We start from the raw sequence: 24,730 nt of genomic DNA, 5'->3' as shown, positions 1-24,730 counted from the left end.
TCTCGTCAACTATTCACTCTTCCAGTTATTTTATTAGGCATAAAATATGTTCTATATCTAAAGAAGCGGTTTAATCACCGTGTGATCGCGAGCATCTCTTTAAGCTCGAATGTCTTTAGAACATTAGAACCGTCTGCCACACGGAGCCTGGGGTCTTTTCCATATCAACAACCTTACGTCGCTAACGTCTAATCTTCCTAATTATCCATTTGTCCTACAGTTGTAACAGAATTAAGAGAGCGAATCGTACGTAAATTTCTCAGAGCACAATCGTCGGCGAACATATTTCAGCTTACGCTAAAATGATCATGCCGTTAAATTAACTGTGTGACTAAGAGTTATATTCTTATTCATCACTGTGCAGTAGATTTATTAATCTTTTCCGGTAGCCAATCTTATTTATTCAATTGTAAAATGTCTCATATAATTGATAAAGTCACCTTTTACAAATTATTTGCGAGAGAGACGACAAGTAATTGCAGCTGAAACACGGTTTTCCAATTTAGTATTTTTTTCAAGGACATTTTTATTTTAAAGAATTATATAAGTATCTTATAATTTTCTTTTATATCCGTCAATTGCGTTTTGAAAACCGACTTTGTCGGGCGTGAAGATGTCGTCGAGCGGGCATAAACATTTCGGAGCTTGTCACATTGTTATCACGTGTACGTAGAATTAAACTTAATAATACGTCAATGAGTTTCGTAAAATTTCAATTAGCTACGTGTCTCTATGTTAGTATCCATGACAAAATGGTTGCGACAAGTCCGAGACACCATTCTGGCGCAGGATTGAATAATTCGTGGCTATTACAGGAGTTTTCCTTGCAGAAATAACAGTCGATGTTCGAATGCGGGAAACTGTCTCCGTAGTTACAGTATTCGCTGATCTGACGCGATGACACGCAGGCTCGTACCGTCACCAAAATATTTCTATCTGCCAAAAGTATTGTGTACATTTTATGTTTATTTCGCATAAATTTCATCCAATTTAATATATTTCAACTAGTATATTTCTACTTAAGTAATTAAGAAAGGAATTTTCCTTACAGAAATGTAACAACTGGGAACGAAGAAAGCACCGAACAATTACTAGAGTTCAGCAACTGAATTATTAGAAATTACTGATGTACAGTAATTTTCTAGTAATTATTTCGCTTACATTTCTATAAGGGTCATCATCTCAATGGTATTTTGTATTAAATTATACATGTAATGAGTAAAACTTTTAGTGTCTAATTTACGTACATAATATGATACTTTTGTGGCACTGATGAGACTCATTCCGAGGGCAGGCGACCAAATCGAGAGCACCGGGTGTGTAAGGGTCGTTGCAATCTCTTTTATGTCCATGCCTTAAGTCCGTGTTGCAATCGTAACACCACAAATACTCCTCTCGTGAGTAAACCACTGGAAAAGATTTTGTATAACGTTTAAACTGTATCCTTCTGCGTGGTCATCGTATTGTTTATCGAACGTAATTAATAAGCTGTACCAGAAGCGCAGAATATCCAATGCACGTAAAAGGCGAAGCGATAACAAAACAACTACGAGGTCTATCTTGAACATGGACAAAAATCACATCTTCTATTCTCTTGACTGTATATTAATTATAATTCTCTCCAGCAATAATAAAGACACTGTAAAAGCTTACTTACTCGTATGCAAAAAGCCAGACAGTACAATCGCGAATGAGAACGTTCGGATCATGTTGAAGAACGTTCTTCGGGAGAGAAAGAATTAAGAAAGAGATTTCTTAAAATACGCTCCTCGCACGAGATATCTTATCTATGATAATCAAATGGACGGACGTCGCGACGTGGAGCACGTGGTTAGCAGCGCACAATAATGCGAAACGTGTACGCTATTGTATCTTTGCAGGGCAAATTGACGTGATGAGATGTTACTTCTTATTCGTTTCCATTTTTGAGAATTTAATGAGCTTCCACGCTTCAAATTTTGTAAATTTTCGAAATTTCTGAAATAGTAATTTTTATAATATTGTAATTAGTGTCACCTCTTTTCTTCAAAACTATCGATTTTGCGATTTAAAATGTACATACACATCATTTTTAGAATCGCCTATCTCGCTCCCGAATTATTTGATCCCCGAGTAATTTTGATAGTTGCAACATATACCGGTCGATAAAGTAGTCTAGGGTCGATAATGCAGCTTTCTAATTATCGGCGGCGGTAAAGTAAAACCCTCTAAATTCGATTTTATCGACAAACTTTGCCTTTTGGTGTGAGTCCAGACTAAATATAGGCAATTCTGTCGACAAAATCAGAAATATTTAGTTGGACTCGCACCAATATAGCACAAATTATGTTTCTTGCACACATCCCTTAACAACAGCGACGCACAGTGACAATAGCGCGAACAAAAATCTAACTCGTTAATGGAACACCCCCACCACTCGAAATTCGATGTTTCCAGACCCGTGTATACCAACCCACGTGTTAGGAAAGGTTATCTCGCTTCTAATATATTGTCAAAGCTTTTACACGTTTTATGATTACATTTCAACTGTCGCACAAAGAGAGAAACAGTTTTATAAAACGGTGAAAGTGTCCGGCTATCCGCATGGAAACGTTACAGCTGAGAAATGTGTGTATCTTGAGTACAATTTGATTGTTCGTCTAAATTTCACCGATATTTCGCGTGGTCTACAGTTTTTAGTTATAATCATCTTAATCGTCGAACGAGATTACGATAAACCTGTTTTCGATAGTTTAAGGATTTCCTTCTGCTCTACAACCAGATATCTGAGACGTGTTTCAAGAAATGTGCGAATACTTTTCTCTCGAGAGAGATTACCTCTGATGAAGTAAGTATTCCCACGAAGGTATATTAAGGCTAGTCTACAATACATGGAGTAAGCTGGAGTAAGGAGTAGAAGTAAGGAAATAAATCCATTTTATTTCTTACTCCTACTTCAGCTCTTAGGCTTACTCTTGGCGAATCAAAATGCCATCAATCAGTGTTACAAATATTTTAAAAATTATGCCCGTATTTCAGCTTTCTTACACCAAAAGCTAGAAGTTAGAGTTCTCCCTTACTCCTTACTCCACGCTTACTCCACGTATTGTAGACCAGCGCTTAGACCATGACTGCGCTATCTGATACAAATCGGCACTACTGAAATTTGTAGAATCTCTGCGTGAGCAACTGCGCGCAGAAATACATCCACGCTAATCACAAGATAATGGAAATATTCATGGAGGTGCAACCCATACTGGTGCAGAAAAGAATGAACGAAATGAACCAAGCTCAGGCGGCCTTAGAAGCACAAGATCAGCAGCTCAAAGTGGAAGAGAATCCACAATGATACATCTTCGCTAGTTACATGTGGTAAATTCAATAGTTTCTCAATTTTTTCAGTTTGCTTCGCAACGTAAGTCGCGTAGATCTATCGACATGTATATAAACTAACCATTCAAGAATGATTCGAAGGCACAAGAAGGCTAAGAGCCATGACAGGTTGTTCTAAATAATATTATAAATTTATTGCGAAAAATGTCACCTCACTAAGCAGGTATCCCACCAATTCGATTGATTGTGAGGCATGCATACTTTTCTATATTTCGTAATAAATGTAGAATATTATTTAGACACTAACATCCTGCCACGGCTCTTAGTCTTCTTATTCCTCCAAATTTGTGTTTAACACATCTGAGCCTTACGAATTTCATCATTTAACAATGTCTTACAAATGTACATACAAATGTGGATATATATGTATATCTAGAAGAAAATGCGCAATTTATATCTCCTCCCATTTCTTTATATTGGTCGTGTAAACATTTAAGTAGATATATAGATGATCTTTTCCAAATGTGTCTTATCGCTGTGAATTAATCTAGTAAAAATGTTTGCCGTCACTCAACTTTGCCTTGAACATTTTTCTCTGTAGAAATATATTTTACAAGAGAGATTAAATTATTAAAAAGGGAAGTGTTCCTTTTACTATAAGTAATTATTTATTGTTGAGAGAATTTACACATAATATACACACATGATAACATCATAGTTAGGAACACATAATTGTTTCAGTTATTATATATTTTATAAATAACAAAATGTTTAAATTACATAATTTGATGGAAAACAATATCATTTTTGTTGCAACATTACGTAATATCAATTAAAAAACAAATATCAAGTTATGACGGATAAGCATTTGCCACTTCCAATGTGTCTTGGAATGCAACTTAATTACGTAGCAAAATTATATACTAGAGCAAAGATACACGCTCGTAAAGTCTTTACACATTATATTAGCGCAAGGAATATATACACGATACGAATGTAGCAGCGTTACATATTACACAGGCCAGTTATCAAATATCTTTGCGCTATTACTCCTTGGATAACAGATGCAAGCGTAAAATGATAGTAATCTAGTGATTCTCCAAGACTTTTGGTGATATCTTGTACATTTACTTTGTATACATTCATCATACACACATGTGAAATGTCTATTAAATATCATTTACACGCTGGAAGAATCATCTTCGCAATCTTGTGGCATAACATCATAATATTACGTATCTTCCTACTAACTAGTTTAATTGTTTGTTAATCGTAGCTAATTGCAATGATTATCACTATCATGGCAAGTAAGAAATGATCGTCGTTAAAAATGCCATACATCTGTTGTTATAAAACATACTCAAAGGTTCCTCCCCAAAAAAAATCTGAAAATTGCAAACTACGTGTACGTAGCGTATGCATATATGTTCCCACTATAGAATACAAGCGCAAGCAATTAAATTCGTTCATTTGACGTTTAATGACATCAGTTTTATTTTCTTATAATTTTTAAATAAATATAATACTTGGGTAAGAAAATGACTAGTATCTCTTTGCAGTGTTTTGTTCGCAACTTGAAAGCCTGAAAGTATAAATCTTCGAGCAAAAATTATGTGAAGAAATTTTTGAAAAATGCAATATATTATATAACTTTTCTCTACAATCAATTACTACAGAAAATCTAATCCATTTTTACGATAAATGAATCATGATAGATATGACCGCAAATAAATATATCAGTTATGTAATATTTATTTATGCTCTTACGGCATTTGCCATAGTTTCTGATCATAGAAACAAAATATGATAATTATAGCAGCAAGATATGGTACAACAGAGAATCGTTTGAGATTAAAATTGTATGTATCTTTAGCGTGCAATTAATGTACACTTTTAACACATATTGAGATTTCCAATCCATTCATTTCCTTGCTTTCAACAAATTAATTTCCCATAAATAGCTTAAATAACTATCTTCATAAATAGAAAAGTCTATAAATTTATCATACTTTAACTTTAAAACCTTGACGAAACAATGCATGTGTAGTTTAAAAGTTAGTCTTTTAAGATACAGTGGGCATACACATCGTCGTTAAGCTATACGTTCATGATGCGTGTGTAAAGTGTGATACAGTATGATAATAATCAATACCACTAATACGCTGTAAAATAGAAGGCTCCATTTATCATGTTACGTCACATTACGTATTTACATTTTGAAACTCCTCTAAGAGAAATATAAAAATTAAATATCTATTGCCTCCTCAAATGTTCAAGCGTTAGAAATTAATTATCGAAAACGTTGCCTAAGTTGGTTAGAGATTCCTCTACGGATCTGTATAATTCTCTTAAAAGAATTATCAACTTTATGATACATATTGTATATGTATATAATGCTCAATACTGATGATCAATATTACACCTTGAATTCAGTCTGTTTATACACCATGTGAATCTCGCAATTTTTCACTCCTTTCATTAAGTTGTCAAACTAAACGGCAGCTCACAATATGTACTGGCAATCGTCGAATTATTATTTTTTTAAATAATTGTTCTACCTTTACTTTCTGCGTTTTGCAAACTCGGGATAATTCGGTGGACGAGCGCACTTGTACATTTCACATCCTTCGTGTTAGGACGACGTGTTCAATTTAATTCGACTACTGCTCCAGCCACGACGGTAAAGTGGAATTCGGCGATTTCACCTTGATGTTAAATTGTTTGAGAGTTGCCTCCAATGCGGTTTGATTCCCCGAGAAGTAGGCGGACACAGCATTGTGGAATAACAGCAATTGCTTGTGCATCACTTTGATCTGAAAACGAGGTGCTCGTTAGAAGAGACACGAGTTAATCGATAATCAATCGACAATTTGTAAAGGGATTAACGCCTGAATAGAATACCCTGTTTTCATCCAAGAATTTCAACTTGATCGAAACGTCCGAGCGTAATTTTTCGAAATTCTGCTTGTGCCCCTCGTAATTAGCCTGTGCCTCCTCTAGTCTTGCCGCATTGTTACTATCCGACTTTGTAGCTTGCACAAGAGCCTCTAAATCCGTCCTATACGCATCGTACTCTATCCTGTAGGATCATTACGTTATAATAGCGGCTGTTATAAGTGAAATAGAAAAACCAAGCCAGAATGAAGAGTCGCGTACCTCGCGGTTTCGTATTGTCTCACTGTGAGCAGCGTGTCCTCGATCGTCTTATTACACAAGGTATTCACAGAGGAAACGAAGAAATTTAAGGCCCCTAGAAGTGTTTCGCCGTTTTTAGTTAAATTTCTCTGCGTTTCCGAATTGTACAGAAACTCCTCTTGAAGCTCGGGCGATTTCTGCGCCAATTCAGAAAACGCCTCCCCGAGAGCGTGCTGCGTCTGAACGACGTGATGGAAGTGCGACGCAAGAGCCCGCGACAGTCGCAGAACGTTGCAATACTTCCTCTGGGTGTCTCTGAGCAATTCGATCTGCGTTTCGAGTTCTGAAATGCAAAGAGAGGACGCTCGTCACGTTTCACGAAGAAGAGCGAGGCCACTGAGGAGATACCCTCCCAGGCGGGGACTCACCAAAGTCCACGGTGCGCGATGTCTTCCCTAATCTCTCGTACATTAACTGCTTGGTACACTTGTACGTGGAGATACTCCAATTCTTCAGGCTCTCAATTTTGCTCTGGGTGGTGCGCATGGTCTGCGTGTCGCCGTTCTGTACCGGCGTGCTCGGCGAGACGGAGACTGCTGTGGGAATACAGACATCTTTCGCTTCGATTTTACAGCCGTACCATCCCGGCCGACAGTGAGCGCGCGGGAGAGGAGCGTTCGACACTTACAGATCTGAGTCGTCGGGCTCCCCAGGCTCAGGTTTATGGTGGCCGGTCTCGGGTGGCCGTCGCCGCTGCAGTTGTTGGGCACGTGGGGCGGCGGCGTCCCGGTGTGCACCGCGCTGTCGCTCTCGTTCAGGGAGGGTGCGTCCTTCAACATCTCGTGGATACTGCGCTCCATCCCACTTGACGTGACCGTAATCTGCGACATCCCTGTTGCAACGCACGCATCCATGTTAAGCACCGTCGACCACGCTTCGGCTGAATCTTTTTGCAAGTGAATACCATTGACAAATATACGTTCTCGTTCGCTCGTCATTTCTTTTGCGATATATATTCGACGAGAGCACCGAGTCTCGGCGGCCGAGGAGTCGCGAGGACCCGGCGACGCTCTCCGAGACACCGCGCGGTACTTACAACTGACAACTCGGGGGGTGAATGCGACGGACACGCTTACGACATTCGACACACCTGCGTGCCGCTCGCGAGGCGTATCGTCGCGAGGAACCGCCGCGACCGCAATCGCGATCACCGTGGGACCATCGACACGCTTTATTGCTTACGCGCAGATACGCCTTCCCACTTGACACAGGGGGGGTCTTCGGAGAATTTTCAGACTGCGCCGCGGAGCCACATAGAAGACGCGGAGAAACGTCACTGGACGCTCGTCTCTCCCCCTCGTACGAACTTTCTATCCTCTCCCTTTCCTGAGAGTGAGAAGCACGTAGGGCGAGAGGGAAGGAGCGCGCGGTAAGACCCGTTTCTCGCGGCGCGCGGAGCCGCGCGCGAAGAACGCGCCGAATAAAGTGGTTATCTACTTACTACATCAAGCTCGACGGCACTCGACACCCGCGCGTTACTCCTGCCGCTACGTGTCAGTAACGTTTTAATGTAAATCGAAACACTTGACGGCCGAGATTCTTATCAGCGGCGTTTTCACGGAACGCGGTGCGAGGCCGCTAGATGGCGCGACGGGCACCGATATCGACTGAGAGCCCCAACAACACGATCGATCTGCTAATTAATAAATAAATTGTTAATAAATGAATTACTAAAATACATTTGAAACTACTTTTTGCTTCTTCTAAGGCTGTTTACAAAAATCAGTTGGAAGAAATCGATCAATCAATTTCAATCGTTCAACTTATAGTTCACGTTGCTTGCGTTGTCTTTAAAAATTCGCGTAGACATAAAGGGCTTGTTTTCTGTTCCTGCACTGGTGAAAATGGGCTTGTTTTCTGTTCCTGCACTGGTGAACTAGTGCAATAAATTGGAGTAAGACAAGTATATTTTTTCTCATTCTAGCTTACTGCACTAGTTCACCAGTGCAGGAACAGAAAACAAGCCCAAACAATATACATGCACGTAAAATAATCCATTATTCGCGAACAGATTTGCCGAACGACGATCTGCAGTTTCCGCCAATGAGGCTTTCGCGAGCTCGCCATTGGACAATCCGGCGACTTGAAGGATTCATGAGATACGGGGTCTAAAATTCAATCATGTCTACCCCGCAACTTCCGTTTCCTTTTCCATCGCGTTGCCGTTCGTTGCTGAGGTACGTTTGGTTCCCGGTCCTTATTTCTACGATATCGTTTTAGCAGTTTACTCTTGTATTGTCCAGCTTGAACCTACGATGCTGCACGTGCATCATTTTTATATAAAAATAATGCAAGAGTTATATATCGGGCAATTAATTCTAGCCAATATCGGATGTGAGGTTATGGTACCGTGTGCCCGGATAGTTGAGGGCTTCTTTGCGTCGTGCCACGCGAATTTCGCATATTGAACCGAAAGAAACATTGCTTTATTTAAGTACGCCCCACAATGATGAGAAAAAGTACGCGTCTAAACGTTCAAGAGACACAAGACCTAGAAATAGGTGAACCCACTTGTGACACTCCTGAACGATATGTATGAAAAATATAGTTTCTATTGTCTGAGCAAGTTCCCGATCTACCTTCTGTCGCGCTGTCTTTGTGTGCCGCGGTCTAATTTTTATCTTTAATTGGTTCCAGTCCTTAAATTTCCGCAAGGTGTCCCTACACACTTTTCAAGATGGGTAGGGAGGATAAGGCATCATGGAAGTCCAATTACTTCACCAAACTTGTCGTAAATATTTCCTCATTACCTCTGTATCCGCCATCGTGCTCGTAATACACGATTAAATATACGAACAAGCATATTCGCTGCGTAATTATATTTTTATATTTATAAAACTTGCAAGAGACTCGTTAAACTAATTCTTTTTTTTGCTAAATATTAGCAACTACTCGACGACTTTCCGAAGTGCTTCATCGTCGGCGCGGACAATGTCGGCTCGAAGCAGATGCAACAGATCCGCATGTCGCTGCGTGGCAACGCGGTCGTGCTTATGGGAAAGAACACCATGATGAGAAAGGCGATTCGCGGCCACATCGAACGTAACGCGGCGTTGGAGAAGTTGCTGCCACACATCCGTGGTAACGTCGGATTCGTCTTCACCCGCGGCGACCTGATCGAGGTGAGGGACAAGCTGCTGGAGAACAAGGTGCGCGCGCCGGCCAGGGCTGGGGCCATCGCGCCCTTGAGCGTCATCATTCCGGCGCAGAATACGGGACTTGGGCCTGAGAAGACCTCGTTCTTCCAAGCCTTGAGCATACCGACCAAGATCTCCAAGGGTACTATTGAAATCATCGTAAGTACTCGATGAGAAATGCCCGAGTTTAACTCACAGTCTAAAGCCTTGTGTCTATAAAGGCCTGTGTCCATGATGCTAGAACTTGGACCAAGTTCTAGTTCCAAGAAATGTGTAGTCAATCGACTTGCAGCTTTTATGGAATAGCTGCACGTTGGTTGGCTACAGATTTCTCGAAACTAGAACTTGGACCAAGTTCTAGCATCGTGGACATTGGGCTTTAAAGCCTTGTGTCCACAATCCAAGAACTGTGTTCAGGTTTTAGTTCCAAGAAATGTGCCACCAATCAATCTGTATCTTTTATGGAAAAGCTGCAAGTTGATTGGCTACACATTTCTTGGAACTAGAACTTTGACACAGTTCTTGGATCGTGGACACAAGGCTTTAAAGGTCTGTGTCCACGATGCTAGAACTTGGTCCAAGTTCTAGTTTCGAGAAATGTGTAGCCAATCAACGTGCAGCTATTCCATAAAAGCTGCAAGTTAATTTTCTCGCAACTAGAGAAAAAAGCTGCAAGCACGTTTCTCGAAACTAGAACTTGGACCAAGTTCTAGCATCGTGGACATTGGCCTTAACATCGTGGACATTGGCCTTAAGAATGACCCATCGCAGTCAGAAATGAGGAGAACGCTCGACTGCGATTGGTCATTTTCTTAGGACTTGAGTCGCTTGCAGACCGGGACTAATTTTTGCAATAATCCTTCGCAAAATATTTAACGGCGCTGTCGAATTTTAGAATGACGTTCACATCCTGAAGCCTGGCGACAAGGTGGGGGCTTCCGAAGCGACGCTCTTGAACATGCTCAACATCTCTCCCTTCTCGTACGGTTTGCTGGTCGAACAGGTGTACGATTCCGGCACCATCTTCGCGCCCGAGATTCTAGACATCAAACCCGAGGATCTGCGCGAGAAATTCATGGCCGGGGTTGCCAACTTGGCGTCGGTTTGCTTGACGATCGGCTACCCGACGGTTGCCAGCGCGCCGCACAGCATCGCGAACGGCTTTAAGAACCTGCTCGCGGTCGCTGCCGTTACCGAGGTTGAATTCGCCGAGGCCACCACCATCAAGGAATACGTCAAGGTACGATTGTCACATTGTACCTTCACCATGTTTAGTTTTTCTAATTATCCCTTGACATGATGAGACTGTTAAGCGTCTGAAGATCTTGGTCCACGCGTCAAAGCTAGAAATAGTTGAACCCGTTGACGCGTCGAGGTCGCGGTTGAGACGTAGCGCGCTGGCGCGGTCTGAACGAAACGCGGCACAGGCGTCGTACGCGCGTGCAGCCGACAGGTCGTGTTCATCGATAATTTTGCTCGTAGGATCCCACAAAGTTCGCCGCCGCCGCCGCCGCCGTGGCGGCTCCGGTGGCCGCGGCCGCCGACGCTCCCGCCGCGGAGAAGAAGGAAGAAAAGAAGGAGGAGTCGGAGTCGGAGGACGACGACATGGGCTTCGGGCTGTTCGACTAAAGACATGCGTGGACGTGCCGTCTGACTCCGTCGGAGGGACGAGAAACGAATTCTGAATAATTTTATAAGCGGTCGGTTCCGACGGCGAAATAAAAAGAAGTGAAACCGAGACAATCCACGAGTTTTCATTTATCGTCCCGCCGTGCCGTCGCGTTCGTCGAGTTCAGCGCGAGTCGTCTCGGTCGTCCTTGGCGAGGGAAGAGGAGAGAAAAAAAAAAGCGTTCATTGGCGAAGATGGCGTTAGCGTCGTCTCCGGTACTTGCGACTAGTTCGCGCATGATCATTGAGCTTTCGCACCGAGAGATCCCCGAGAAATCGCGCCGCTGCTGGTATATATATATGCGCCGCACGCTGCACTAGCGGCCGATAGTGCGAGCGATAGCGAGGGCGGCTAGTCGCAGCTGGTGCGATCGCGGGATTCTCTTCTTGCCTCCCTTCCCGCCCCGCCGTGCCGTGCCGTGCCGCGCCGAGCCGGTGTGAGACGATCCTGCGAGAGGCGCGTGCCGAGGATGGGCCTGCTCTCCGAGGGAAGCCCCCTGAGCTGGGAGGAGACGAAGAAGCTGTCCGATCACGTGCGCAAGCATGGGGTTATACAGTTTATTAACCTGTACAAGAGGCTCCGCGACAGGCAGGGCGACGTTCTCAAGTGGGGCGACGAGGTAGTACACGGGATTACCGCCGATTACGGCACACGCTGCGATCGGGATCGACCCGATTCGCCGTGACGACCGCGCGAAATATCGCGTCATCGCCCCCCGCAATCGCGCCGACTCATCTCGCGTCACCTAACCTACGCGCACCGCGCGTACTCGGGGTACGCGGGTATCACGTCTCGCCGCTCGCCCGCGACGCGGCTGTTCAAATATTTATCGCGACGTCAGCGGAAAATGGATCGAAGGCTCTCTGTCTCTCTCTCTTATCGTGTAGGGGGGGGGGGGCACTCATTTTCCTCCTCGCGTTGTGTCACGCGTTATGCAAATCTTCCGCACACCGCGGTACATCATTACGCGTAATCGCCGATAATAAGCTGTCTACGTTCGTCGTATCCTTGAGACTTTTTTTTTCTCCGAATCGGGACGCGAGTTTGCCTCGTTGGATAGGGTTTGGACGGGCGAACGTGGACGCGAGCGAGATAACGAAGTTTGTTTACAAAGATTGAGACGGGGAAGCTTGTAGTCGACCCAACTGGCTAGTTATTTAATTAGTTTACTACACAACGTTTCGACCCTATTCTTTTGGGTCCTTTTCGAGCGATACTGCAAGTCAACGTCAACGCAATTATGAACAATGTAGGTTAATAAATAAATAGGATTTAGGCTGCGGTCAAGCTGTCGCTTCAAATGTTACAGAGTATTCTTCTATCTTTTAGTAAAGATAGAAAGAGAAGAGAAACGCTTCGAAACGTTTGCAGCGGCAGCTTGACCATGGCCTTAGTTAAATAGTTAGAGGTTCAGTAACGCACCTACGTTTGTTTACAAAGAGGCACACACATTTCGAGCTGTGTACGTAGAGACGATTTCCGAGCGCGTTTAAGCGTCCGGTGAAAATAACGAGTGTACGTGTAGATCTCCAAGCAGAACGGGATGTCGGGATACCAGGGCCTAAATTCCGTACACGATTACCGACGACCATCGATACGTTAACGACGTTTGCGCAGCTTTTCTATCATGTAGAAAAAGCTGCGCAAACGTCGTTAACGTATCAATGGTCGTCGGTAATCGTGTACGGAATTTAGGCCCAGGAAATCTAACGTTATCGAAGCACAACATAAGTTTCTGTCAATGTCTTCAAAGTAATAGGTTTGTTTTCTGTTCCTGCGCAGGTGAACTGGTGCAGTAAGCTATAATGAGAAAAAGTATGCTTGTCTTGCTCTAATTTATTGCACTAGTTCACCAGCGCAGAAACAGAAAACAAACCCAATGTTACATAAGCCTTGTGTCCACGATCCAAGAACTGCGTCCAAGTTCTAGTGCCGAGAAATGCGTAGCCAATGAACTTGCAGCTTTTATGGAATAGCTGCAGGTTGATTGGCTACACATTTCTCGAAACTAGAACTTGGATCAAGTTCTAGCACCGTGGACACAGGCCTTTAGGCCGGCACTCGTACTCCGTTGTTGTATTTAAAATCATCTTAAGTACCGAGATAGCACAAGACACCCCGAGGGGGAAACCGTTGACCCAAATCTTTGACACCAACTCCCCACTAATGCCCAGCGGGCATTACTTTATCTTATATTATCTTTATAATGCCCCAGCAAGACCTAATGCCCAGTAATGCGGCAAATCTGCACACCGCTAATGCCCTCGGCGGTTTCCCCCTCGAGACACTCCTGTGAACATTTTGAGAATATTCCTCGAGAATATTTGGAACACTCCATGGGCTATTCTTATATATTTATGCGTGTATTTTATAATTCGACTCTGTCCTAGTCGACGACGATGACTGACTTGGGTGCGTTGCTTAACTATCAGCCGTTTACTTATTAACTTACACTATTTCATATAATTACGTTGTTGATTTGCAGTACCGCCTGAAAAGGACCCAACAAAAATTAGGGTCGAAACGTTGTGTAATAAACTAATAAAATAACTAGCCAGTTGGGTCGACAATAAGTTTCCCGTCTCAATTACATATTCGTCTTGTGTTCGTGGAACATTCCACTGGTACTACTATAAATCTTTTTCCATAGACATAGCAAATGTAGACTGAGCGTCCCATTGATAAGCTGAAGCTTGTGAAGAGAGAGAGAGAGAGAGAGAAGATTTAAGACTTTCGCTGTCTGATGAAATAAGAATCGACTATGAATACCGGCCATAATCAGATCTTATATTCAAGACCGACGTGAATTTATCTAACGCGGCGTCTACAATGAGACTTTGAGACGTAAGATTTACGAAATTAATCGTAGTCGAATGCGAGGAGGATACTCGACTGTAATTGGTCAATTTCCTAAATCTTACGTCTTGACATCTCATTGCAGACACCACGTAACGCGACGTCTGCAATGAGACTTTAATGCGTGGTCTACAATACGTGGAGTAAGGGAGAGCCCTAACTTCTAGCTTTTGGTGTAAGGAAGCTGAAATACGGGCATGATTTTTAAAATAATTGTAACACTGATTGATGGCATTTTTGATTCACCGAGAGTAAGCCTAAGAGCTGAAGTAGGAGTAAGAAATAAAATGGATTTATTTCCTTACTCCTACTCCTTACTCCAGCTTACTCCATTGTAGACCAGCCTTAAGACATAAGATTTAAGAAATTAATCAATCATAGTCGAATGTGAGGAGGAATAACTCGACTGTAATTGGCCAATTTCCTAATCTTGCGAAATCGCATTGTAGACTCCGCGTAAAGATGCCGTATGGAACATTTAATTGGCTACGGAGTATCTAAAGACGATCTTAAGACAGTCTTGAATATAAGATCTGACTATGAATACCGGCCTTAGACTTTTCCATTCTCCTCTGCCAGCCCCGCGACCAGAGTAGACAATGTCTGATCGTACAAATGCAAATTTTCTAATTGTGAATTTTATTATTTATAATGAAGTTCGCAATGGGTGCTTTCCAACAAGAGATTGACACAGATTGATACGGTGTAGTCGCGGAGAATCACTTCAGCCTTGTTTAATAATGACAAACAAAGATAAAACGTCAAGAATTATTTGACGCCAGCAAATGACTAAGAACGATCAAGCTTCTAATCGACCATGGCTGGCGATGTGTTTTTAACACAGAAAATTTACTGCGAAAAATATTACCTCAGCCAGGGTTTGCACCTGGTCCTCTCTACACTCTAGGCGGGCGTCTCGCCAATTCGATAAAAGATAAAACGATTCACTGTATTACACTGTCATTTTGTGTCTCTTGCTGGAAAGCACCCTGAGTCTGCACTGGTGAACTAGTGCAGTAAGCTAGAATGAGAAAAAAATGTATTTATCCTACTCTAATTTATTGCACTAGTTCACCAGTGCAGCAATAGAAAACAAGCCTCTTATTCTCATGGTTACAAAAATTTGCGCCAGAAATTAAGGCACAAACTGTACGTTCCACAAGTACGAACTACATATTACGAATATAAAATTGATAAAAATAATAAGACATCAATGAGAAAGTTTACTTGAAAAATATGGATAAAAACTAATGGAACAAGCCATCGCGAAAATATAACGAAACCCGAGCAAAAAAGTACGATGTTTTAGGTCTACTTTAGCTTTTAAAATAATATTCTGCAACTTTCTGTATCCGTGTATCGATGCTAGATCCTTGTACGCGTGCGGACGTACATCAATTTACCACTTGACACCCAGGTAGAAAAAAAGAAGTAAAACTCGTAATGACATAACACTTCTCATAAATGATGAATGAAGGCATGTCATTACTTATGATGTCAGTTGAGTGATGAAGTGATTATAAACGATGAATAGGTGGTTTTATTATGTTCTACCTGGGCCTAAGCAACTCTCTGCCTCCATTGATTGTCTTTTGATTGCCTATCCACTCCTTTACCGGATTACTGGATACGTAATATAAATTTACACGATTCAGAATATTGCCTATTTATCTTGGTAATCTAAAGCCAAAGCCACGATTTTATTTTTCCTACTGGATTGCTTACGAAAGCTAATCAGAATGCAGCGTTTTAGGCCAGGTGACTAAATCCTGATTGACTCTCGTAAGCAATTCAGTAAGAAAAATAGTACCGTGTGCCGTTGGCTTAAGTCACAAGCCGTCTTGTCATTGCTCTCTTAACATTTACCTTGGTATTTGATAATCGACACTGGTCTGATATAATTGTGTTGTACAGGTGGAATATATACTCGTAAAATTTGATGATGAGGCAAAAACTGCAAAGCTTAGTTTAAGAGCTATAGAAATATTACGAACCTTAAATGAGAAAGAAACCGAAGATCCAAAGTAAGTCTAACAATAAGTTACATAGTACGATACTTCCTCTGTACGCGTTTCATAATATTGCGCAAATATTTGAACATATTAAATAAGTTTAAATGTAGGATGTATATCATAAAAGTAAGCGCTCTCTTCTCTTGCTGCTTGAGAGAATGTTAGATAATCTCTAATTTAAAACTCAGGAAGATACAAGAAACGAAATTGTAATAAATAATGTCCTATCAAATATTTACTGTAGAAACAGTTAAAATCCAATTATAGATTCTTGGAAAATTTCTAATTGATAAAACCTGCTATTTACAAGTCATTACATGTTCTGTTATTTTATCTATGCGCCAAGATTGGCTTCACAAATAACGAGTTATAACAATATTACTTACGCAGTAATGTAAAATCACTCTGGAGACCAGAATATGGCGCTTATATGCTCGAGGGAACTCCCGGGAAACCGTACGGAGGATTATTAGCTCATTTCAACGTTGTCGAGGCTAATATGCGCTACCGAAGGCAGGAGGCAACAAAGTTACTTCAACCTAACGAAGTCTTGATGTCATTAACTGTTTTCCCAAGGTAGTTATAAAAAGGGAAACCGTTAGGGTATATTCGACGTTCTCTTATTAATTTTATTATTTATGTCGCAGAGTAGGAGCTCTCGATTTCACCGATCCCGTTACTCATCCGACGCCCAACACTGGTGCCTCCAGGAGTTTATTTTTCCCCGATGAAGCTATATACCCCGGTCACCCGCGTTTCAAGACACTGACCAGGAACATTAGGGAACGACGTCAAGAGAAAGTCGCTATAAACATTCCTAGTATGCGACACTGATTTCTTAGAACTGTATAATGTATACCTATATTAATGATAAGATTCGAAGATCTTCCACTCGATGTAACCAAATCCACATGATGTAACCAAATCATTTTTCAGTTTACAAAGATGAAAACGTATCGCTGTTATTCAAAGAAGATCTCGCCAACAAAGGAGACGATGGATCATCGTCAAAGGCAGCTAAAGATGATCACATTTATATGGACGCCATGGGTTTTGGGATGGGATGTTGCTGTTTGCAACTTACCTTTCAGGCATGTAACATAGAAGAGGCCAGAACGTTATACGATCAACTGACACCTTTATGCCCAATCATGGTTAGTGATAATGTTATTACGGTCATTCGACAATTGCACGTCTTCCTTTTCATTAAATAATAGCGGCATACAGAGTGTTCTTTCCTACGTACGTTACAGAAGATTTCTTTAACATTCGACAGTTGGCTCTAACCGCCGCCAGTCCATTTTATCGAGGCTATATAAGCGATGTCGATTGTCGGTGGAACGTCATATCTTCGTCGGTGGACTGCAGGACGCAGGAGGAACGTGGATTGAAACCCCTTAAAGAAAACAAATTTCGGATCAGCAAGTCTAGGTACGACTCCATCGATTCGTACCTCAGCGAGCAGGGTGAAAAATATAACGACGTCCCTTTGACGTACGACGACGAGATATATAAACAACTTTTGGATAATGGAATTGATCACTTGCTCGCGCAACACATAGCTCACTTGTTTATCAGAGACAGCGTCTCCCTATTTTCCGAGAAGGTCCATCAGAATGACCTGGAAGATACCGATCACTTTGAGGTGAGATTACAATTGCAGTGTCAGTTTTGCGATACGGTGGTCGCGACGGACATTTCTTTACTCTCACAAACTGCAATACTGTTTCAGAATATACAATCTACGAACTGGCAAACTATGCGCTTCAAGCCGCCACCGCCAAATTCGTCTATCGGTTGGCGCGTAGAATTCCGTCCATGCGAAGTTCAGATCACGGACTTCGAAAATGCCGCGATAGTTTGTTTCACAGTACTATTAACGAGAGTCATTCTGAGTTATAAGCTAAATCTCTTAATCCCGATCAGCAAAGTTGATCAGAATATGGTCAGGGCGCAGAAAAGAGATGCAGTGAAGGCGGAGAAATTTTGGTTTCGTCGCGACATTACTTCCGACATCAAACCTGGCAACACTCAATCGGAATACACCGAATTTACAATCAATGAAATTATTAATGGCAAGGTGCTTATCGGATAAAAGATACATGACAAAAGTGCTTTGCATGCGTTATACGTTTTTCTAAATGTTGCATGCGTTTAATTTATATAAATTTTCTTCTGGTGCCTACAAGAATTTCGTAAACTTACGTTACAAATGATAAATTTTATCACCATTCCTTGCGTTTTCAGAATGGCGAGAATGGCGTATTCCCTGGTCTTGTGCCACTTGTGAACTCGTATCTAGCTAACATGAATGTAGACGCCGATACGCACTGCACTATCCAAAGATACCTAAAATTAATACAGAAACGAGCTTCTGGTGAACTCTTGACAACCGCCGCTTGGCTGAGAAAAGAGGTCACTTCGCATGTTGAATACAAGTAAGCGAGTGTATTCTTTGTTTCTTCAAGTTGTTGATATTGACTTTTAAATATCACCTTAATCAAATATAAAATGTAAAAACAGGCACGATGCTGTAATAACACAGCGCATCAATTACGATCTATTGAAGAAAATCCACAGTATCGTCTCCAACGATGTATCGTGTCCAGAGTTACTCGGGCAGTGCGTATTCTCTAAAACTACCGATACCATACCTGCTGCCGTTGCTAAAGCAGAAAAGTGTTCAACAACAAATTGTTAACGAAGACGATGACGAAGCATTTCAGGTAAAGCGGTAAATTTATACTTTTGTAACATTGTTACACATATTTGACGCCCGTTAATCTGCATATTTACATAGGTAAATTTCTGCGTTGATATTTTTGAATGAATAAAAGAAATAGAGAATAGCGCAAAATATGAAGTTTCATAATTTTATATTTGTAATTTTATATTCCATTTGTTATACATGCTGCATTGCTTTTATTTACCAAATGTAAATGTATAATAGAGATAATAATTTTCGTAACTTCTAAACAAGTTCTAAAAAGTGGAAACACAGTATTGAGTATATGTATAGAAGAAACTGTTAGTATTGTTATAAGCCAACGAACACACATTCCACAAATTGTACTTGTGTACGATTCGTTTGTATCATTCGATACTATTATGTATTCAAAAATTCTACTAAAATTTACTAAATTTACTAAATAACCCGGTAAACATTTTTTATAAAAAAAATTTTTATAAAAAATGTTTTACCGGGTAGAGTTTAATTATACGATATAGTAATAGCACAGTGTATGTATGTAGTTAAAACCAATAGTTTCACGAGATTTATTAATACAGTTAATCTCTAATAGCTTGTTGTTTTAAGATTTATTTTGTCTTTTACTAACTTGATATTGTCAGTGGCAGTGTTAATACGTGTTATCTTTGATTGCGATTTGCTCACTCATATAAATGATTTTTCTTCGTTGAAATCTCTTTGACAAGACGAAGCATATTTCAGAATTGTATTGCAGGCTACACTATTCAGTATATAATATTACACAGAAGCGTTAAGTAATAACACGTGTCGTCACAATTTTGTAAAATACTTTGTGTAGCTTCTATATAATTTTTTGGAAGTCTATTTAATCTAACTAGACTTGAGATGAAAAACTCATTTATGCCACCTGTAAAAACTTGGCTAAATTTCGGCGTTTAAAACATAAATGCGATCGTCCACGATCCTTATCAAAAAGATAACTATTTTCTAGTATATGTTTGAATATTGTATACAGTATTTCTGGATCACGTTAGGTAATATTAGAGTCTTGTTTTTTTGTTTAGTATACATACACTGAATATAGTTGAAAAGGATCAAAAATGCAAATATTAAGTGCTAAGACACCAGCGCTAGATAGTACATAACAAATGTTAAAAAAAAAGAGGTTATATATGTATCAAACTAGATATTATGTACTTAAGATTTAAAGAAATTGTACAAAAATGCATATATATATATTTATATATATAAAAAATGCTAGCCTTTGGAATATAGATTATACGAATTAATTGTAAGTAAAAAGATACGAATTAAATTGTAAAATGAGAAAATAATGCATATAAAAGGCATGTATATGTGCTTACGATAGTTTTTGCAAAATGAAATTAAGCGAGATTGTTATTATCTGAATAAAACAATAATATATCTGCAAGAGAAACAGCTTTCATTGTTATTATTTCCATGTGTGTTCTGTTAATATATAAATCTCTTCATATCTTATTTTGTATTTCCTTATATAAATCATATATATATATTTTTTTCATTGGTAAGGCTGTAAAGAAAATGATTTTGTACATTAATATAGCTGTAAAGGAGGAAGTGATTTGTATAAGTGATAGATGTGTAAAATTGTAATTTGTATAATATCTTAATGATCAAGTTATAGCATTAAACGCAAATTAAACATGTGATTATTCTCTTTGCATAGTTTCGTTAACTTCTTACAGACAAGCATATTTGATAGGATAATTTAGTAAAGTCTAGCCATCGACGCTCTTTTCACTTTGTAATTCAATAAATGCTCTAAACCTTGATTGATTGTAAAGTCAAAGTAAAAATATATAAAGCACATACATAGACTGAATTGTACGCTTTTCACTGATAAAATGAAATGCGGGATAATAAGGACAAGTTTTCGATATAGTTTACCAATTATTGAGAAGAGAATAATTATAAAAAATACTAATTTATTTTAACGTGTAGTATAAAAAAGAAAGATTCCCGATTCGTCGCTTTTGACAAAATCCAACGACGAGGAAACAGGCGCCTTTGTATAATATAAATATTAAACATGCTGCTAGTATTACAGAAATGGGAATAACAATTCGCCGCTAGGAGTACAGACATTGAAATAGCGGTTGTAATTATTAAATTCGTTACTTAATTATAGCCATATAAAATCGTTATCGTTTGTCCAAACTTGTTCTGTAGGAAACATAGCTGTTCCACAATAAAGCGACCGACTGTACAACTAGAGTTTGATAATGCAAAGGTACCAAAGAAAAGTTGACGAGTTGGACCATAGGCCACAGCTAGAACAGAAATAAGGCAACTCGCACATGAAAAGAACAGGAGGAAAATTGAAAATAAATTTCTACTGCACGCTGCGTTTGTTACCTTGTAATTATTCGTCAGGATCTCGGTATATTCATTTGCCATTTTAATTTTTAGCCCTTCAATATCCTTCCCTTGGCAAATGCCGATGGTGACTAGTAAAACCGCTAGGAATGAAGGCGCGAAGAACGTTTGGTCGCAAGCAACCTTTTTAATTGCAACGGAGTGACCTTTCGAGCCAATGTATCTATCTAAAACCCTGTACCACGTTGTCGTTGCTGGACCCTAAACATTTTATTGTTATATTAAGAGCTCTCGCCTGTTGCTGCAACATCCTATGTAAGATCTTGCACCACTCAGGCCCGGTTTCACCAACGTCGCTTAACTTTAAACTTAGTTCAATTCATTCTTGGTTTCTCTCCAACTGTTACTTTAGAAAGAGACAAAAATCGAACTGAGCTAAGCCCAAAGTTGGTGAAACCGGGCCTTAAATTGTTAATATTTCGTCAAGGTAATGCCAAATCGAAGCGGGCACATTGGAAACATTTGAGTATTCAACGCTGTGTATGAACATTTAGAATTACTTACACTGATGCACAAACCGATTCCTGCGAACTGCATTGTACGTACAAAGTCAATACTTTTCGAATTGTCTATGAAATTCTGTGCGATCTGATCCCCGAGTCCCATTAATATTCCTGCGTATTCAGTTATTGGCTAATATTTTATATCATACAAATCGATAACACATATAAATATAGTAAATTTAGTAAATATAGTAAATTTTAATTGCGTTTAGCTTTCTCGTCTCATATTTGACGAAAGCACCGCTCGTTCGATGTCCTGCGTAAAAGCAGAGATTTGAAAAAACACAAGAGTCGGCCGCCTCGTCACTCCACAAGCAATACGCTGTTAAATTCGTAGACTCCTGCTCAATATGTTATTTTTAACGTGTAGTAAAATGTAGTGTTTTAACAGAAATTTAGAAACACCTATATCTTTTATTTAACTCGTTTTGTGGCTTCTTTTTAACTTCGTCGTTTTATTAAGTTGAGTTTAAAATCGACTAATCGCAGTTCCACGAGGGTTTCCCAACTTTTTACGCGCGGCGGGGTCAATTGTTTCATATTTCGCGCGCTATCTCTTCATCGTGGCGCAGGCGCGCGTTCGTATTACTGCGCTTCGTCGGCATGACAGACTTCCTAACCTTTAATTATCTCTCGTCTCTTTTGTTTAACGGTTGAAAAACATTCCCATAAAAGAGTAAACTTAAAAAAAATCGTCGCTTTTGTTTTCCGTACTTACAGGAAGAAAAACTCGATTGCAGATTTTCGAGCAATGATCGGCGAATTTTATTCCTTCGAACCTTTGCTTCGACGCAAATAATAAACGTCGATTGAGCATAGCTTCGTCAAGATGCGAGACAAGGGCGCTAAGCTAAACACCTTTACTCAAAATTTTGTATAAAATATTGTACACGAGGTAAAAACGTACACATCCAAAGTATGGAACGTGTTTCCTCTCTGCGCGAGCGTATATGCGTGCATATAATTATAATAAATTGTTTAATTACCCGCTTGCACTGCTTGGGTACCCAAGGGATAGTTTTTCAACGCTCTTTGATACAGTCCCTTTAAACTCCGCATATTTATAGGTTTCTCGACATCGATCGCCGAGGTTGCCGTTGCGTACGTTCGACAATTTTAGGTTATTTGTTATAATAACAACAACTGCGGGGGACACAAATCAAATTTCTGCCACAATGTCACGAGGCGCCGAGGGGCCGAGACAACGGCGGCAAAATTTCGACCGGTCGCAAAAATCGGACAGCGCATAACAAACGTCCGGGATTACGCGCGATTACGCAAGCTAATTGACGCTCTAACCAGCTCTAACCACAGACCGATTAGTAGTTAAACTAATCTCAATTTAGAGCTTGCCGAGCGAGGCTCACGGTCGATTTTCATGATTCCCTTCTCCCTACGTTCCAAGTGCTCTCAACACGTTAATTAATAAGAATGAATGAGAATATATAGATGGTGTATAAAGTATATTCTTTTTGACGGGAGGGGGTGGGGGGGGGTGAAATCGAGCCTGAAATTTCGTAGCATCACATTGAAATTTTGTTCAATGAAATTCCAGATTTGACCAATCATAGCGCAGGGTCATTTTAATCTGGATCATTAGCCACGTTCAACAAGCACAACTGTTGAGTGAGCGCTCACTCAACAGTTGTGTCTGCTGAATGCGACCATTTTGATCTTCTCGCGAAAGCAGCCTAAGTTTAGAAGCCTAACAAAAATCTGCTCACTCGAATAGGTTAGGTAACCTGTAACTTAAGCCCGCTGCAGACGATGCTATTTTTCCTGCTGGATTGCTTGCAATTTAGTAAATTACTAGGAATCCTGAATGCTGAGTGGTGCAATGATAGTAATTTACTAAATCGCAAGCAATCCAGCAGGAAAAATAGCATCGTCTGCAGCGGGCTTTATTCGAGCGAATAGACTTCTCTTAAGCCCGCTGCAGACGATGCTATTTTTCCTGCTGGATTGCTTGCGATTTACTAAATTACTAGGAATCCTGAGTGCTGAATGGTGCAACGATAGTAATTTATTAGATTGCAAGCAATCCAGCAGGAAAAATAGCATCGTCTGCAGCGGGCTTTACTCATAAACCTTTTCGATCACACTTTATAATTCTTCATACAAAATACAAACGATTTTCTATAAAAACTTTGTTCAAAATTTGTCTAGTCCGGCTAAATGCCCGGTGGAAAGATAATTAATTACAAATAAACAAACGACTCGCAAATCTTTTCACTTACACTTCAAACGTCTTCATACGAAGTACAAACGATTGCAAATAGGAGTTCTTTAAAAACACGTTCATTTCCGGTAAAGTGTGAATGTCCGGTAAAGTGAATGAATGCCTGTGTCCAGCAGAAGTTTGCGCTTGCTAAGCGCTTTGCGTTCATTGGATTATACTTTCAGATCTGTGCTGAAATAGAGCTAGGCCCGGTTTCACCAACGCGAGTTAATCTAATCGGTCCGTTAACTTAACAGGGTGCCAACATAAAACTTCTTTATTAACCTATTTTCTTGGTTAATAAAGAAGTTTTATGTTGGCACCCTGTTAAGTTAACCGACCGATTAGATTAACTCGCGTTGGTGAAACCGGGCCCTATTCTTCTAGATCTATCCAATCAGCATAAAGCGCTTATTCTTAGCTAAAGCCCGCTGCAGACGATGCTATTTTTCCTGCTGGATTGCTTGCGATTTACTAAATTACTAGGAATCCTGAGTGCTGAATGGTGCAACGATAGTAATTTATTAGATTGCAAGCAATCCAGCAGGAAAAATAGCATCGTCTGCAGCGGGCTTAACTTCGGCAGAACACAGCCAATGGTCCGAGTTCTAGCATCGTGAACACAGGCCTTTAGGCTGAAATCACACGATGCGGAATAGGAGTACGGAATAGAGAGTGCATTAGTCCCAGTCTACAATGG

The 24,730-nt window shown here is 40.4% G+C and overlaps 6 protein-coding genes across 10 annotated transcripts; 3 read left to right on the top strand and 3 right to left on the bottom strand.

The window, feature by feature from the left end:
• Positions 1 to 343: 343 nt before the first annotated feature.
• On the bottom strand, positions 344 to 1,907 carry LOC105564297. The gene is made up of 3 exons (XM_012016576.1): positions 1,658 to 1,907; positions 1,248 to 1,409; positions 344 to 936 (listed from the first exon to the last, which is right to left on the bottom strand). Exons 1-3 carry the CDS (start codon positions 1,707 to 1,709, stop codon positions 731 to 733), a joined length of 420 nt encoding a protein of 139 aa, XP_011871966.1. The 5' UTR covers positions 1,710 to 1,907; the 3' UTR covers positions 344 to 730.
• A 523-nt stretch (positions 1,908 to 2,430) lies between these two features.
• On the top strand, positions 2,431 to 3,818 carry LOC105564298 (mitochondrial import inner membrane translocase subunit Tim10 B). Its single transcript, XM_012016577.1, has 3 exons — positions 2,431 to 2,607; positions 2,732 to 2,827; positions 3,152 to 3,818. Exons 1-3 carry the CDS (start codon positions 2,584 to 2,586, stop codon positions 3,326 to 3,328), a joined length of 297 nt encoding a protein of 98 aa, XP_011871967.1. The 5' UTR covers positions 2,431 to 2,583; the 3' UTR covers positions 3,329 to 3,818.
• Positions 3,819 to 5,477: 1,659 nt separating this feature from the next.
• On the bottom strand, positions 5,478 to 7,965 carry LOC105564299 (arfaptin-2). 3 transcript variants are annotated; one of them, XM_012016580.1, is made up of 6 exons: positions 7,949 to 7,965; positions 7,136 to 7,339; positions 6,876 to 7,061; positions 6,469 to 6,790; positions 6,214 to 6,391; positions 5,478 to 6,125 (listed from the first exon to the last, which is right to left on the bottom strand). In XM_012016580.1, the coding sequence occupies exons 2-6, from the start codon at positions 7,335 to 7,337 to the stop codon at positions 5,973 to 5,975; spliced, it is 1,041 nt and encodes a 346-aa protein (XP_011871970.1). In that variant the 5' UTR covers positions 7,338 to 7,339; positions 7,949 to 7,965; the 3' UTR covers positions 5,478 to 5,972. The 3 variants fall into 3 exon arrangements, with proteins under 3 accessions (XP_011871970.1, XP_011871968.1, XP_011871969.1); XM_012016578.1 differs by lacking the exon at positions 7,949 to 7,965 and adding an exon at positions 7,412 to 7,460; XM_012016579.1 differs by lacking the exon at positions 7,949 to 7,965 and adding an exon at positions 7,412 to 7,460 and having other exon boundaries at positions 6,876 to 7,043.
• Positions 7,966 to 8,627: 662 nt separating this feature from the next.
• LOC105564296 (60S acidic ribosomal protein P0) lies at positions 8,628 to 11,387 on the top strand. The gene is made up of 5 exons (XM_012016575.1): positions 8,628 to 8,684; positions 9,145 to 9,238; positions 9,393 to 9,803; positions 10,540 to 10,884; positions 11,127 to 11,387. Exons 2-5 carry the CDS (start codon positions 9,185 to 9,187, stop codon positions 11,271 to 11,273), a joined length of 957 nt encoding a protein of 318 aa, XP_011871965.1. The 5' UTR covers positions 8,628 to 8,684; positions 9,145 to 9,184; the 3' UTR covers positions 11,274 to 11,387.
• Positions 11,388 to 11,609: 222 nt separating this feature from the next.
• Positions 11,610 to 20,327, top strand: LOC105564295 (glutamate--cysteine ligase catalytic subunit). Of its 2 annotated transcripts, none has more exons than XM_012016573.1 (9): positions 11,610 to 11,932; positions 16,084 to 16,193; positions 16,572 to 16,757; positions 16,829 to 17,001; positions 17,118 to 17,335; positions 17,458 to 17,826; positions 17,914 to 18,261; positions 18,429 to 18,619; positions 18,705 to 20,327. In XM_012016573.1, exons 1-9 carry the CDS (start codon positions 11,783 to 11,785, stop codon positions 18,880 to 18,882), a joined length of 1,923 nt encoding a protein of 640 aa, XP_011871963.1. In that variant the 5' UTR covers positions 11,610 to 11,782; the 3' UTR covers positions 18,883 to 20,327. The 2 variants fall into 2 exon arrangements, with proteins under 2 accessions (XP_011871963.1, XP_011871964.1); XM_012016574.1 differs by lacking the exon at positions 11,610 to 11,932 and adding an exon at positions 12,539 to 12,562.
• A 77-nt stretch (positions 20,328 to 20,404) lies between these two features.
• LOC105564294 (protein Mpv17) lies at positions 20,405 to 23,267 on the bottom strand. Of its 2 annotated transcripts, none has more exons than XM_012016571.1 (4): positions 22,799 to 23,267; positions 21,814 to 21,923; positions 21,289 to 21,510; positions 20,405 to 21,203 (listed from the first exon to the last, which is right to left on the bottom strand). In XM_012016571.1, the coding sequence occupies exons 1-4, from the start codon at positions 22,869 to 22,871 to the stop codon at positions 21,075 to 21,077; spliced, it is 534 nt and encodes a 177-aa protein (XP_011871961.1). In that variant the 5' UTR covers positions 22,872 to 23,267; the 3' UTR covers positions 20,405 to 21,074. The 2 variants fall into 2 exon arrangements, with proteins under 2 accessions (XP_011871961.1, XP_011871962.1); XM_012016572.1 differs by having other exon boundaries at positions 21,814 to 21,942; positions 22,799 to 22,859.
• Between the last annotated feature and the right edge of the window lie 1,463 nt (positions 23,268 to 24,730).

Source organism: Vollenhovia emeryi, unplaced genomic scaffold (assembly GCF_000949405.1).
Source record: "Vollenhovia emeryi isolate VEMERY1.0 unplaced genomic scaffold, V.emery_V1.0 DF939167.1, whole genome shotgun sequence".
Lineage (NCBI taxonomy): Eukaryota > Metazoa > Arthropoda > Insecta > Hymenoptera > Formicidae > Vollenhovia > Vollenhovia emeryi.
This window is presented reverse-complemented; position numbering and strand designations above follow the sequence as displayed.